At 43.0% G+C, this 14,261-nt stretch overlaps 1 protein-coding gene across 1 annotated transcript in view; it reads left to right on the top strand.

Annotated features, from left to right (window-relative positions):
* Nucleotides 1–2,177: 2,177 nt before the first annotated feature.
* Nucleotides 2,178–14,261, top strand: part of LOC309675980 (sodium/hydrogen exchanger 2-like) — a gene marked incomplete at both ends in the record, with an annotated part of 29,424 nt that continues 17,340 nt past the window's right edge. Inside the window, 4 exons of the mRNA XM_082488419.1 lie at nucleotides 2,178–2,454; nucleotides 3,931–4,394; nucleotides 4,759–5,009; nucleotides 10,195–10,412. Coding sequence (XP_082344545.1) covers nucleotides 2,178–2,454; nucleotides 3,931–4,394; nucleotides 4,759–5,009; nucleotides 10,195–10,412 — 1,210 coding nt within the window. The remainder of the gene's footprint in view (nucleotides 2,455–3,930; nucleotides 4,395–4,758; nucleotides 5,010–10,194; nucleotides 10,413–14,261) is intronic.

Consider the following 14,261-nt stretch of genomic DNA (forward strand, 5'->3'; position numbering starts at 1 on the left):
GGCTGCAGCCATCGCTGCGAAAGGAGCAGAGAAGACAGCCAGTGAAACGGGGTTATTAAAAGCTCTGCACGGGGTCCCGGCTCAGGCTCTTCTCCCCTCTGTTAACACGTGTTAACATCCTGATTTTGAAAGTTAACTTCATTCAAAAACTGGAGCATATTTTAATGTTATTCTCTCCATTGACCTTCTTCAGACACCGTCCCAACTCTGCTGCTGTTTTTTTTCTGGTTCCATTATCAAATAGATATTGATTCTACGCGCAAAACCATTTTCCAGATAGTGCTATTGAGCTCCATGCTGCAGGTCTTGTTTTCTCGCCTAAGATGCATACATTTCATTTTTGGCTTAAGGTAAATGTAAGTGAATCCTAACTTCCTTGATTTTCTCCTGAAAATACCAAAAATCAAAATGGATGGTTTGGGGGTGGAGAGGAATGGGAGGTTGGCAAAACTCCTTTTCCGTGTCACCAAATGGAATCAGTCTTCAGACTCCCAAGTTCAGCCCCAAATATTTCAGCAGAAAGAGGGAATATGATGGCTTGGCGTGTGAGCCCAGGCTCAGAACTGCTTCCGCTGCTCTTAGCTCTGGCTGAGTAATTTCTTAGTTACTTCTCTATTGCAGTTAAGAGCACTGTATTCTCCCTCCTTCAGAGTAACGAGGGATCCCATCTCCTCGCCTCTTCCTCTCCTCCCCATCCCAGACCCTGTAGAATTGAACTATGGAACAAAGATGGAGGAAAACCTTGTGGGATTTCTGTCCTCCAAGTGTGTGTCCTGTAGTTTTCTTTATTTTTTAAATATACAAAGGGAGAAGCGCCACTGCGTTTAAAAAGCTTAGTTTGCTAGAAGTCCGCTCTGATGAGAGGAGTGTTGCTTTGCTTTAAAGTCAGTAAGTGCGGTAAAGGCACGCTATAAATTCAAGTTAACCGCGGTAAAGTAGAAAGAAGTCACTCCTGGAGTGTATCACTGCATCTCTCCTGTCTCCCAAAGTTTATCCTCCTGCTGCTTTGCAAATCAGGTCAGAAACAGGGAGCTCACGTGGTACTGAGAAACTCAGGATCCGTGGCTGCATGATGTCAGGTTTTGACTTTACAGCCGAAAAGTGGGTCACCAGCTTGTTATTGGCAGCTCAATTTTGGAGTCATTTAGGCAGCTGAAGAGAAACAAATAGGCCATCGATCAGTCTAGCAACAGCCTGGGGCCTCCATACTTTAATTACGTATGTTCTTTGGACCAAATTAATCCCTGTTGAAACATCATCAACTCACATGAAACTCCACAGTGGAGGAATTGGGCCCAAAATGTTTTTGTTTTTTTTTTTTTCTCTGTTACTAATACATCCAACACTGTTGCAAATAACTTCTTGGGTTTTCTGTCTGTCCAACCTTTCTAAGGAAGCTCACTCAATTTTCAGTCCCTTTTTCAAGTAGTGAAGAAAGACGAAGGTAGCTTTTCCTGTTAGGCCTTAGGAAGAAGCTTTAAGCAATTGTTGAAACTTATTCTTCCAGTACAGGTGACCTCCATCCAGCGCAACGCTGCAGCTCTGTATTTAGCGTAAGAAAGCTGGTGGCTTTGCTTGATTTATCAAACGGAAACTGTGGTTATCAATAATGTTACTGCTGTGTGTTCTTTCTGTGGGCTCTGGACTGCAGATGAGAAATCTGGTGAAGCCCACTGTAAGATGGGTCCATTTCTGGATGGGGCTGTTTTGGGTGGGATCTGTTCCATCAAAGCCCGGCTGCTCTAACAGCAGTGAAGATCTATTTTTTTTTTTTTTTTTTTCCCCCCTCCAAGAAGGGTTTCTGAGAGACTGGAAGTCAAAATATGTCAAGGGTTAGGACTAAAATGCAACTTGTCTCTCTCTGGAGCATGCACAGATGTGCAGTTGGTGTAAGGGCACAGGACACATTTCAGGGAAGCATCTGCAGGAGGAGCCTCTGCCTATTTAGGCGTGCGGTGCCAAAGGGATGCGATCCTCCAGCAGAGTATCCCAGCTGGAAACTAATGGACCAGGGAGGAGAGTCAGGGTGAGGCGGAGCGGTTGCTCCTCTCTTTGCAGCAACCCACGCAACGAGGGTGACCTGAGCTCCGCTGTCTCCAGCAGCACTCCCGACCACTCGCCCGCAGCAGCGAGAGTGGGAGCAGCCAAATTGCCACAGCAGGAGGCTTCCAGGGCAGATGGAGGGGCAGAGGCCAGGGTGCAAAGCTGCAGCTGCTATCCTAGCTGGGTCCTTGCTCTCCTCCATACTCCAAGCCACCAATGTCAGAGCCCTGCAGGGCTCTCCACCGATGCCGCTGCTGGAGGACGTGATCCCGGAGAACATCAGCTGGGCTGCCGAGGAAGCCCAGGGCAACGAATCTTCAGAGCACGCGTTTTTCTCTCTGGATTATCAGCATGTTCAAGTCCCCTTTGAAATCACACTCTGGATCATGCTTGCATCCTTGGCCAAGATAGGTAAGGCGTCTTGAGAGGGTGAGGAAGGACGGGAGTCTCCTTGGAGATGGTGTGGGCAGGGGCGGCCCTTGCTTCACCAATCTTGGAGCCTGAGATAACACGGCAAGTCCTAAGGACGCACGTATTGTGTGCCAGACATACTGCCCGCATGGAAAATAACTACCCAGTTGCATTCTAGGTTGGAAATGATGGTTTTCCATCTAGAAGTTTACACCTGTGCATGGTGTTGCTGTTAGTAGGAAAACTATCAGGGTTTCCAGGGATTTTATGTGGCGGCAGTACACACCAAGGTGTGCATCCACCTCGATTAGCTTGCCAGGTACGCTACATGCAGGTTGTCCACTGAAATCTTCATCTTAAAATGAAGGCTCCTTGGACTTAAAAAGGGTGCTGCATCTGGCCAGCTGCATGGAGAATTCAGTCCATGTGTGAGGTGTTATACAGCCTAAAATAAAATTTCTCTGTGTCAAGGAGGTTATCTGTGTAATGACACAAAAGAAATTATATTTTTGTATAACTTAGACCTATCTTATTTTTTTCCCTGCAAAAATGGGCATAGAAAAAAGGAAATTATATATTCTTTTTTTTTCCTCCAGGAGTTGTGATCACTTCTGTTAAATTGCTGCCATAAAAGTTATTTTATAGCATTTTTTTTCCTCAGAAAGGAGAAGTCTCTGAGATTCATTTAGATCAGAATTTCTTTCAGACGGAAACGGTCTTTTTGTTTCGCTATTCTGCATAATATATGATGAGATCTCAGCTCTATTAACATGCATGAAGAAATAATATTGATCACAGATTTATTTTTTTTTCTTATTATTCCTATTCCAGTTGGGTTTGTTTCAATTTCTTTCTTTTAATAACTCATCTTGAGTACTTGTGGTTGTCAGCGTTTCTCTCTTAACATTGGGTGTTGCACAGGGCTGGCTTGATTGGACTCTTTTCAGTGTTGTCTTTAACTTTAATTGTTAATGATTAAATAATGTTAAAAGTGGCACCATTTATAATTAATGAGAATACTTTTTGTGATTTTTTTTTTCTGATATATAAAATCTGTATTGTGTTTAAAATTAGCAGTGGCTATTTATGTTGGTGCTGAAGATGGCCTGCTAACCAGATTACATCCAAATGCTTTTTTTATTTATGCAGATTATTTAGTTTTTCTATTTTTATATTACCTAAAAATATATCTTTAACCTTATGCTATGGCGAAATGCAGTCTGAACCAGCAGTAGAACCAAGAGTAATGATAGGAAGTTTGGTATTTTCAGTAACCTTTCAGATTTTCTAGCCAATTTCTGATTGAGAGACTTCATCTTAATTGCGTGCATTTATTATTACTACTCCAAAGCAGAGTCTGCTGAAGGTGGGAGCACGGGGAGCTTCCTCACCCTAACGAGGAGCTGCCTGGTGCTCTTCAGCCAATTTCGGCTGATGAGGTAATACTTTTTTTTTTTTCTATTCACCCCTTTCCAGGGTTTCATCTATATAACAAGCTGCCTTCCGTTGTTCCCGAAAGCTGTTTATTGATATTTGTAGGACTCATCATGGGGGGAATCATCTACGGCTTGAATGACAAGTCACCGCCTGTTATGGACAGTGACATCTTTTTCCTCTACCTGCTGCCACCCATCGTCCTTGATGCAGGGTACTTCATGCCCAGCCGTCCCTTTTTTGAGAACATCGGCACTATCCTCCTCTATGCAGTTGTTGGGACAATATGGAACGTGTTTGGGATTGGCTTTTCCCTGTATGGGATCTGCCAGGTGAAAGCCTTTCACCTGCAGGACGTATCATTGCTCCACAACCTCCTGTTTGGCAGCCTGATCGCTGCCGTGGATCCCGTGGCAGTGCTAGCGGTCTTTGAAGAGATACATGTCAACGAAAAGCTACACATTTTGGTCTTTGGTGAATCACTCTTGAATGACGCGGTGACAGTGGTAAGGACTAGCCTTTATTTTGAGTATTTAGTGTTCAGAGGAAGGGTGCTCTGGTGGCGAGAGGTGGGACATGAGATCTGCAGAGGGAAAAGACATCAACGGCCTCTTCTAGCAGAGGTATCCTGGTCTACTTCTCTGGCCTGAGGTCCTGAGAAGCTTTCAGGTGAACATGTCTTCCACTGTATGTCTGGAAACAGAAATGCACGTGAGTGCCGCAGCAGTCCCCTGGTAGGAGCTTGACCTCCAGAGAAGGATGCTGACCCTGCACTCGCAGAAACCCCTGCAGTGTATTCACTGCTACATATGGCCACGTCTGGTGAATAACTTGTTAATGGCTGATTTTCCTCTTTTGTTTTTCATGCAGGTGCTTTACAAGCTATTTCGATCTTTCTGTGAAATGCCAACCATCAAAACTGTGGATGTGTTTGCTGGAGTTGGAAAATTCTTTGTGGTTGGGCTAGGAGGAGTTTTAGTAGGTCTTAGTTTTGGGATGACCGCCGCCTTTACCACGCGATTCACCAAGGATATCCGTGTCATTGAACCGCTCTTTGTCTTCCTGTACAGCTATCTTTCCTACCTCACCGCTGAAATGTTTCACCTTTCGGGGATCGTGGCGTAAGTATTTCCCAGCATCTGATCTGTCCAGGGAAGCTTTTTGGCTATATTTACTGAAAAGTATCATAAAAAGTTTTAACGTAAGTTTGCTAAGTTGGAAATTTGTGTATGGCGGCAAACAGCGAGTAGAAAAGCCTGTGGAAGAGCTGAGAGGTGTAACCCCATTTCACACATTACACAATTACACGTCGATGGTTATAGCTGCAAGTCACAAGCAATCCAGATGACTACTGCGGGGCAAGCCTCAGACAGCCGATCGGTTTGTGCAGGTTATTGAGGAATGTTTATTCAAGCTCCGTGTTTTTCATTTGGAAACCCTGAACGTGCAAGCAGTGAGGTGTCTAGTGGGTTGGGCAGAGCCAGAAGAGGCTTTCTTGGCGTATTTTGTTATTTTCTGTGTGTGGCCCGGTCAAAACTAACATTTGAATTGCTGCAAGGAGTATTTAATCAAATCCTCATAAAGGTTTGTTCTGAGTTTATAGTATGTCTGTTCTAGCACCCTCCTCCTGATCTGCATGCCCTACCTACCAGCTAGCTTTGGGTCACAGACCCAAAGACGTGCTGAGGCAGACCTTACGGTGACAGAGAAAAGTGAGCGATGGGGTCGGCTTAGTGTACCCCTACAGAGCTGAAGCCTGGAAATATTCCTGCTGTTTGGGAGCGGAGGGCTCTAATGGAAACCTCTGCTTTGGAGATTCAGACTTACTGCCAGAAGTTCAGATGCAGCTCTTGAGTTTGTCTGGTCTCCTGAGTGAGGGTGGCATCCATCATCTCTCTATCTCCAGTAATGTTTGAAATCTGCTGACCGATTTCAGCCAAAGTTGTCGGGGATGGAGGTTTCAAAGGTACTAAGCCCAAACTGCTTGCGATTTACGACAGCGCTGTCGGCCCTACTGTCGTGGTTCCGGCAAGGATGGGGTTAATTACCCCAAGGAGCCGGCAGGGGAGGCAAGTATTCCATACCACGTGACCCATGCCCCGCTATAAAAGGAGCTAGCCCGGGAGCGGGAGTCAGTCGCCACTCGGGGGCGGCTGCGGCGGTGCGGGTCCGGTCGGTGCGCTTCGTGGTGGTACTGTAATCGCGTTCTTGTATTCCTTTACCGGTGTTATTGTTTTTCTTTCTTCTTCCCTTTGCCTGTTCTGTTAAATGATAATATTTCAACCCACGAGTTCTTGCCCTTTTCTGCTGATTTTTCCCACGGCTGTGGGAGTCGAGCGAGCGGCTGCGTGGCTCTTTGTTGCTGGCTGAGGCCAAACCACGACACCTACACACTCTTCAATCTAAAAAACCCTTTGGAGCACTGAAGGGTTTACTCTGTGAAGCTTTTGTACAACCAGGTTATCGCAACGCGGGGCAAATGAGGACTGCCCGTGTCCTGCAGCCGAGTCCCACGCTGTGTCAGATACCATCTCACGTATTCCAATGCAACTTTTCGGATCAGCGAAGCAAAACAGTTTGTTTCTGTAAATTCAGTCTTTCACAAATTGTGATTTATAGATAACGCAGTTAATTTATTTTTCTTTGTACTGGGTAGGCCTTTCAATAAAGTGAATCATTTTGGGCCAGATCTCTCAGTTTTAAGAGCGGTGACTGAGCTTTGGGCTTACCTCCCGCTTTTCACTCGCAGAGCAGGTGCTAAGAAGAAAAACAGATAAAACAATCCAAATGGTCAAAGCAGAGGCAGATGAAAAACAGAGTGATTCAGTCTTTCTGGTTTCTGTGGGCTGATATCTGTTACGTTTGGTTCTCCTGCCTAAACCAAGACAGCTGGTGCTGAGGATCACCACCAACTATTTCATATTCCCCTAAAGACTATAAAGTGCACTTAGGCTGCATTGATAGCTACTGTGTAAACAACTGTAAATCTGATAATAATGAAGACAAAAAGAAAATAAAAGAATTAAGTCAGGTACCAGCTAGACACAGGAGTATCTGGGAGATCTATTTTAAAACTAATGATACTGTTTTGGACGGAAACTATTCCTATATCTTGCAGATTTTGTTTCCTCGAATGGTTAATAGGAGCAATATTCTAGCATTACTGAAAACAATTCTAGCTCTGGGAATAGGTAAGAGAAAGCCTATTTATAGGAGCGTAAGACAGAACAGTGAAATAAATATGCTGCATAATCGTCATGGAGCAGAAAACATTTAATCCTAATGGTGTCTCCTTCTATCAATCACAGTCTACTGTACCCATAATGGAACCCATTTTCTAGTCTTCTGAATAATGCATTGTTTCTAAAGCAAAACAATTGCAAAGGCAGCTGATTCCTGCACTGCTGGTCTTATAATTGCCAAATTATAAATGCCTCTTTTATGTATCTCGATTTCAAACAATTCATTCATTTGTGACCAGGGAATACTGTATTATAAGAAGCAGATCTTGGCAGTTTGTTTCTTTGGAAAATAGTTTGATTGCCAAAACAATCAATTCTACGTAGTCCAAAAAAAAAATCTGTGAATGCAACCCAATCTGCTAAACAGTTCTGCAAATGATTTTTCATTTAGTTTTGGTTTTTTGGTTTTTTTTTTTTTTTTTTCCTTTTGCCCTAGTGGCAGTGCCCTCCTCTGAAGTTGTGACAGAACAGGTCAAGTTTATTCCTTGTCTGTGAATCTGGTGTGAACACGTATCCTTTTCCCAAAAAGTGTTGCCAAACCACTGCTCAGGAAGTCTCTTGCCCATAAATTCTCATTGGACTTTTTAGTTCCTAGCTGGAACTATTTTATCCACTATTTATTGAGGCAGGTAGAGAAACAGAAGAAATTGTTATTTTCTTTCTAGCCTCTGGTTCAACCTGTCACTCATTCTGGCTCAGCGCTTTATGCAAAGTGGGTCAAGCTAAAAAGGATAAATCAAAAAAGACCGATTTCAGAACATTTTTAAGTATTGGTACATTTTCTTAAGAGATGAAAGATGCGAACTCAAACAACATTAGATGAAAAAGGGTTTTGAATTTTGGTCTCATGCTGCTGGATAAAACGGGATCTCTTTCCCCAGTTAAGAGTAGTGTGGCTTTTCAGAGTCTGACCTTTCGTATCGCGTGCCTTTACTACAAGTCCTCTCCCTGAATTCCAGTTTTAATTTCAGACAAACCCAATTGTTTCTTTCCCCTTCAAAGTAGTGTGGTTTTTTTCACGGCAAAGAGGAAAACCAGTAACAATTATTTTTAAATGAAAGAAATGGAAATGTGTGTGTGTGTGTGTGTTAGGTTTTTTTTTGTTTGTTTGAGTGCAAAGCCCAGAGATCAGTAACTCACAGTGGGTGGATGTGCATCTTCATTTGAAAAAGGTTGGGTTTTTTCCCTCTAATCTCTTGTTTGTTGTTCCAACCAAATATCTGATAAGTATTTTCCCATAATAATGTTGCTGATTTTCTTAGTGCTTTAAGTGGAGCAGAAATTAATACAGCTGTTGTCCATTCCTTTATCTTGGTCCAAGGACAGATGCGGAGTTGTGGCAGTGAAGACGTGCTAATGATTCACTGATGAGCCAGAAGGAAAGAGAGCCTTCCTCTGCTTTTGTTAGCAGCCGTGCAGGGTAGGAGCGGCAATGCATTGGCCCACAGGGTCTTCCTGAAATAAATAAATAGCTGCAGAGGAGAGAATTGGGGTCTTTGGTTTCACACAGGTTGTGAAACCGCAATCACAGCACAGTCAGCTCTGCCCATTTGCAAACTCTCCTGTTCGCTGGGGCCAGGTGGCAACCCTGGGGTTTTTTTCCATCAAAGCCCAAATAATGCAAAGAATCTCCTTGGTGAAATTCTGGGGTTAAATGTGATGTTTTCACTGCAGAGCAGTAGTTGCATGGCTGTTTCCTGAATAGTTTTTAGCTGAGAGGATACATTATGGATAATATGCTGCGAAGACCATGACCTATCAACACCTGTTTGCATCTATATGGGTCGCTTACCTGTCCTGGCCACAGCTGGGGTTTAAAGTCAGTCTGCCAGACCCAGGTGCCCTTCTGCAGGCCGAGGACCTACTTCTCTGTGAGCTTGTCCGTGTGTGATATAATGTAACGAGAGTTACTGTGATATCCCCTGTGAAAGGCATCTTTAACGCAATAAAACTCCGTGTGGATGGCCTTACCAAATGCCAATGGAAATCAGATGTTGGAAACATAAAGCCGTTTTGCTATTGCTGGTACAATATTTAAAACAAAATGTTTCTGTCCAGGTTAAAATATAAAAAATGGAGCTTTGAATCTGAGCACTCAATTGTTTTGACCTTCTAAGATTGCTGGCCTGAAAATGTATTGATTTGAAAAGCTGATGAATTAGGCTAACCGCATGTACCCTGTAACTTGAAGATCCAATTATCCATGAAAAATTGCGAGGCAGAAGTTTTAATTGGTGCTGCACACTTCTGAAGTGACCTTGGATATGCAATACCTGAGGAGGTCAGATGTTCCGACTATAGGAAAAGCATTTCTTGGCTCATTGTGCCGCCTTATGACTGTGCTTGAACATTTTATTGTCTCTTGGTCGCGTGGAGTCAATGGCTTCCTAGCTGCGCCCAAATAATATACAGTGCAAGTCTGGTCAGGCTTAGAAATATACAGTGTGAGGTACCTTGCGTGCTTGAGGTTCTCCAACTTTAGATTAGCTTTGGTCCCTTGGGTGAAGGAGTACAGCATTCGGGCTGCTCTTAAACTACACCAATTCTGAGTCCTACAAGAATTTGCTGTAGTGACCAGATACCAGCAAACTCACAGGAGTCCTATTTACATGTTTCTCCTGCTGAGACGCAAGTCTCCCATACCCCCAAATGTCTTTCTGTCATCTGGGCAAAATAGGTAATGTGGGCTCCTAAGCATGAAACTCTTCGGCTCAGGTGGCTAGAGCTTGGCAAAGTTAAAGAACTGAAACCAGCGTATTGTGATGGGAAGAACTGGGTGGAGTTAATTGTAGGTATTGCTGTGTGGCTACGATAAATGCAATAGGTGGCGAGTTGTTTATCTGTTAAAAAACAGATTCAGACAGTCTGGTCAACCTATACAGTGTCTTATTGTGCCGGTGGTCCTCCTGATATTATTGACCAATGCAGGAAGTGAATTGCTACCCAGTGAGATGTCTGCAAACATCTAAGACTTGATGAAGCTTATTTTTTTTTTATAAATGACAATATGTCATTTTTGTGTGCTTTAGTAGAAAAAATTGTTGTTTTATTTTCATTTTCTCAGCATCATTGCTTGTGCCATGGGCATGAAACGTTACGTGGAAGCCAACATCTCTCTGAAGTCTCACACCACAGTCAAATACTTCATGAAGATGTGGAGCAGTGTTAGTGATACCCTCATCTTCATCTTTCTTGGAGTTTCCACCATTGGAGAAAACCATGAGTGGAACTGGCCATACATTTGCTTCACAGTCATTTTCTGTCTCATTTGGAGAGCACTAGGTATGGTGAAATGATAGATTTTATTTTTATATATATATATTATTATTTGTGGGAGTGAAAAATGTGATTCCATTAAATAAGAGAATGCTCCTGCCCCCACCGTCATCCTTTCCTGCTCACTCTGGATGTGTGTTTATCCCACGTGCGAATGCAAGGACTGAAGTGGGACACCACAGCCGATGCTTCCCTCCTTCTCCATCACTCGCTCAATAGGAAGTCTTGCATTTTACTGCAATTTCCTAGTCTGTGCACTCACTATAGACAGCACTGGTGCTAAACAGAAATTCTCATGACATCTATTTTATCAATACCTCTGTCTTAGAGCCTCCTTTGATTGCCATGATCTCCTCTTCCATTTCAGTGTATCTTAGTCCCTTGGTATCTTCACAATAGGAGGGAGATTGTAAGTACATAGCTTGGGATCAGAGCGCCGTGTAAAACCATGGGGCCTCTGACTGCATATTCTGAATTGCAGAGATTTAAGGGCTTTAGTTCCTAACAAGTTTGTGTACAGCAGCATCCTTAAATGGGAAACTGGAGGAACCTTCAAACAGCTGTCCCTGGAGATGCTGTTCTGTTTTACAGAAGAGCATCTATCCAGCTTGCTGCTGGGTAGATGAGAATTGGGACCTAAAATGTGAGGATGCTTCTGCTCCTACTCAAGAACTTCAGATAAGGACTGAAAATGACAGAATTGCGCAGAATCAGGGAATTGCTGAGGTTGGCAGGGACCTCTCGAGATCATTTGGTCCAACCCCCTGCTTAAGCAGGGACAGCCAAGCAGGACTGTCCAGATGTTTTTTGATTGTCTTCATGGATGGAGACTCTCCAGCTTCCCTGGGAAACCTATTGCAGTGTTTGACCTACCTCATACTAAAAAAGTGACCAAGACTAAGTGATAACAAGAGGAAGAGAGCTATGCATGAAAATACTCTCCTGATAACTGTGTCTAAAGATAATTTCTTGAGATCAGTTATGATGAAAGCCTGAGTCCTGGTCCCAGAATACTCTGGGAGCCCGTTTTCATGCATTGTAAATGACCAGAAAAATAGATGCACTGTTCTACCATGGTCCCCAGTTGTATCTTGCACTGATTTGGTGTTCGGAGAGGCTGATTCTCCATTGCCTTTACAGTATGCACTTACTGTCACCTAAGTGAGTGCAGAGTGCCTTCTCATTTATGAGTGCTTTTATATATTAACTACATATATATTAACTGCAAATAGAACAGAGCACACATTTTGGCAAAGAGTTTGAGAGCTAAAAAACATTCAACAGGATTTATGTTTCCAAACCACTGAGTCAAACAGAGTGAACTCAAATTTGATAGACACTTCAAGAAATTGCTTAAATAGGATAGGCCATGATTAGCAGGACAGCAGAACGGGCTTTATTAGCTGTTAATACATGTCAAGGTTTGTTTTAATAACTATGAGTCCTAAATGCACTTGGAAACATGCTTATTAGTCAGTTGTGTGTACGCTCAAATGTTTTATTACAATTAAGTGGTTTTCTCTTAAATTATTTGCTCAAATGAAAAAAGTTCTGAGTGAGTTTGACATTTTTTTTAGTTCAAAAATTCTTCGTTGCAAGACACAAAGAATGTAGTGACATTACAAAAGCACTCTGAAAATCCTCTGGCCCTCTTAAACACAGCTCTTCTGATTGTATTCTCAAATTATGCAGCACATTATTAAAGAAGGTCTCAGCGCTACAGCCAGGAAAGAAAAGCCTCTTTCCATCCAAAATCCCCTTTGAATTTAACACGAACACAAACCAGGGCTGAAAAGCATCTTGCACATCTGATCCCGAATAGGGTGTCCCGTTTCTGCAGCACCTGGCTGGAGAGCCGTAGGCGTGCCGGGAGGACGTGAGCTGGGCAGGGTGGCGCACGAAGCCGAAGCCGGGCTGGGGAACTCCTGCTGTGGAGGCGGGGGTGGAGATTAGCCCCTGACCTGCTCAGACCCGTCCAGCGGCTCTGGACGTGCTGGAGGCACTGGGCCAGAAATGGGAGGCACCCACGGGGTTTGCTTGCAGGAATTGGGGACTTTTGGGTTGACAGTGCTGAGGTTAGCGTGTAAGCTGTACTCTAGTCCTTTACTGCACCCTCCCAGTGCTCTTAAATGAGCAAAGTGTTCTGCTGAAGCCCAGGGACTGGAATTACTTTGACATAAGAGAGAGAATCAGAAAAGCAAAGTACATTAATTGCATGACAGCAGTAGTACTCTACTGTTATCCAAGCACTGGGGAGATTTCCTTCTGCTCTTTCCCAAGGTATATCTCCAGAAGAAAATATATTCTGCTCAAAATGATTGATTGTATGTCATGTCTCGGAGCAAACTGGCCTTGAATTAGTTTAGGGAATGCTAATAATAATTTATGAGGAAGGATTAAATTAAGACAAAGGCCAGGGTATCAGCTCCAGTAAATTTTGTTCCTTTAAATCATCAGCGCTGCCTGAGCTTTACAGTAGGTGCAGATGTGATCTGAGGTGTGCTTTGTTTTATTTAGTTATTTATTTTTAAGTTACAAAGAACCTTCAAACTGAAGGCACCAGCCCCACGGAGCTTCAGAGATGGGGAAGGTGTAAGGCTCAGTTAATTGAGTTCCCTATTCCTGAGCATCCCCAGCTTTTTAGTTTTCTTCAAACTGGTCTGATGTGCAGTCAAAGTTCGGATATTTTTAGTTGTATGTGTGTGGGAAGATGTTTGGTACGTACATTACAAGTGCACTATTTTCGAAGTTTTTTTTTTCTTTTACAAACACCCTTTAGAAAAGCAATAGTGATGTGGATCCAGCTAATTCCTAGCAAAAGTCAATGACGGTCTGTGTCATCAGTTCTCAAAATGGCCATTAATCTCCAGGAAATAAGATGTTTATCATGGTATTGAGATCACAGCTTACTGATTTAAGGCCTGACTTTTTGTACCGTTCTGCATCTGTGTATGTATTGGCAAATGACTATAAATTACACCAATTGCTGTGCCGCCTTACGTAGTCTTAAATTCATACAGTATAAATCTTTGAGTGAAAGATTTGTGAAGAAACAACGTTAACACAGGCAGGATATAGCTGCTTATCGAAGCTACTGCTTGGAAACCTTTGGAAATTGGAGGGTAACTTGTGACTAAGTTGTTGCTGATGGTTTGCCTTGAGAGAATTTATAATCCAAGCAATTCAATCGTTTGTTATCACCGATTAGAATAAATCAATTAATATTTCAATTCAGTTCTTGGAATCTGGCTCCATATCATTATACAAGTAAAGTTTTGGCTGGCATATGACCATAGGATAGCCCTAAAAACTTTAATAACTACCATCAAAATAAATGTGCTAATTCATCCTATGTTGCCAATAGTTACGGTTTATTCAGTATTTAGCTGATGCTTTACACCGAGGCACCAGATCCCCCACGTTCTGGGGATCCGTGGTTATGGGAGCGGGATAATGCTGAAATTTCCCTGCAGACTTCAGAGTCCTTCTGAAGGAAACTCTGGTTTCCCAACTGGACTGTGATAAGCACACGGCTGAGTTAAAAAACAAGAGGATTTGCTACAAGGTGAGCTACCGAAAATTTTATAGCTGTACCAAGCCCCCAGAACTGTGGCTGGTCAATGGCATCTGTAATCTCCCAAATCAGAAATGTGTTGGGGATTAATTTTTATCTAGACAAATAAAATGCAAACCTGTTGGACCAGGCTGGAAAAAAAGCCGTTCTGCAATGGCACATTGGGAATACACCACCACGGGCCCTGGCCAGTTCCTTGTGATTGAGGTTTACCAGTTCAGAGGTGGTTTACTGTAAAATATATCATAAGATTATGAGTTTTATCTAATTGCTCTTTTTGT

The sequence above is a fragment of the Vanellus vanellus genome (assembly GCF_965231255.1).
Source record: "Vanellus vanellus genome assembly, chromosome: 10".
Taxonomy (NCBI): Eukaryota; Metazoa; Chordata; class Aves; order Charadriiformes; family Charadriidae; genus Vanellus; species Vanellus vanellus.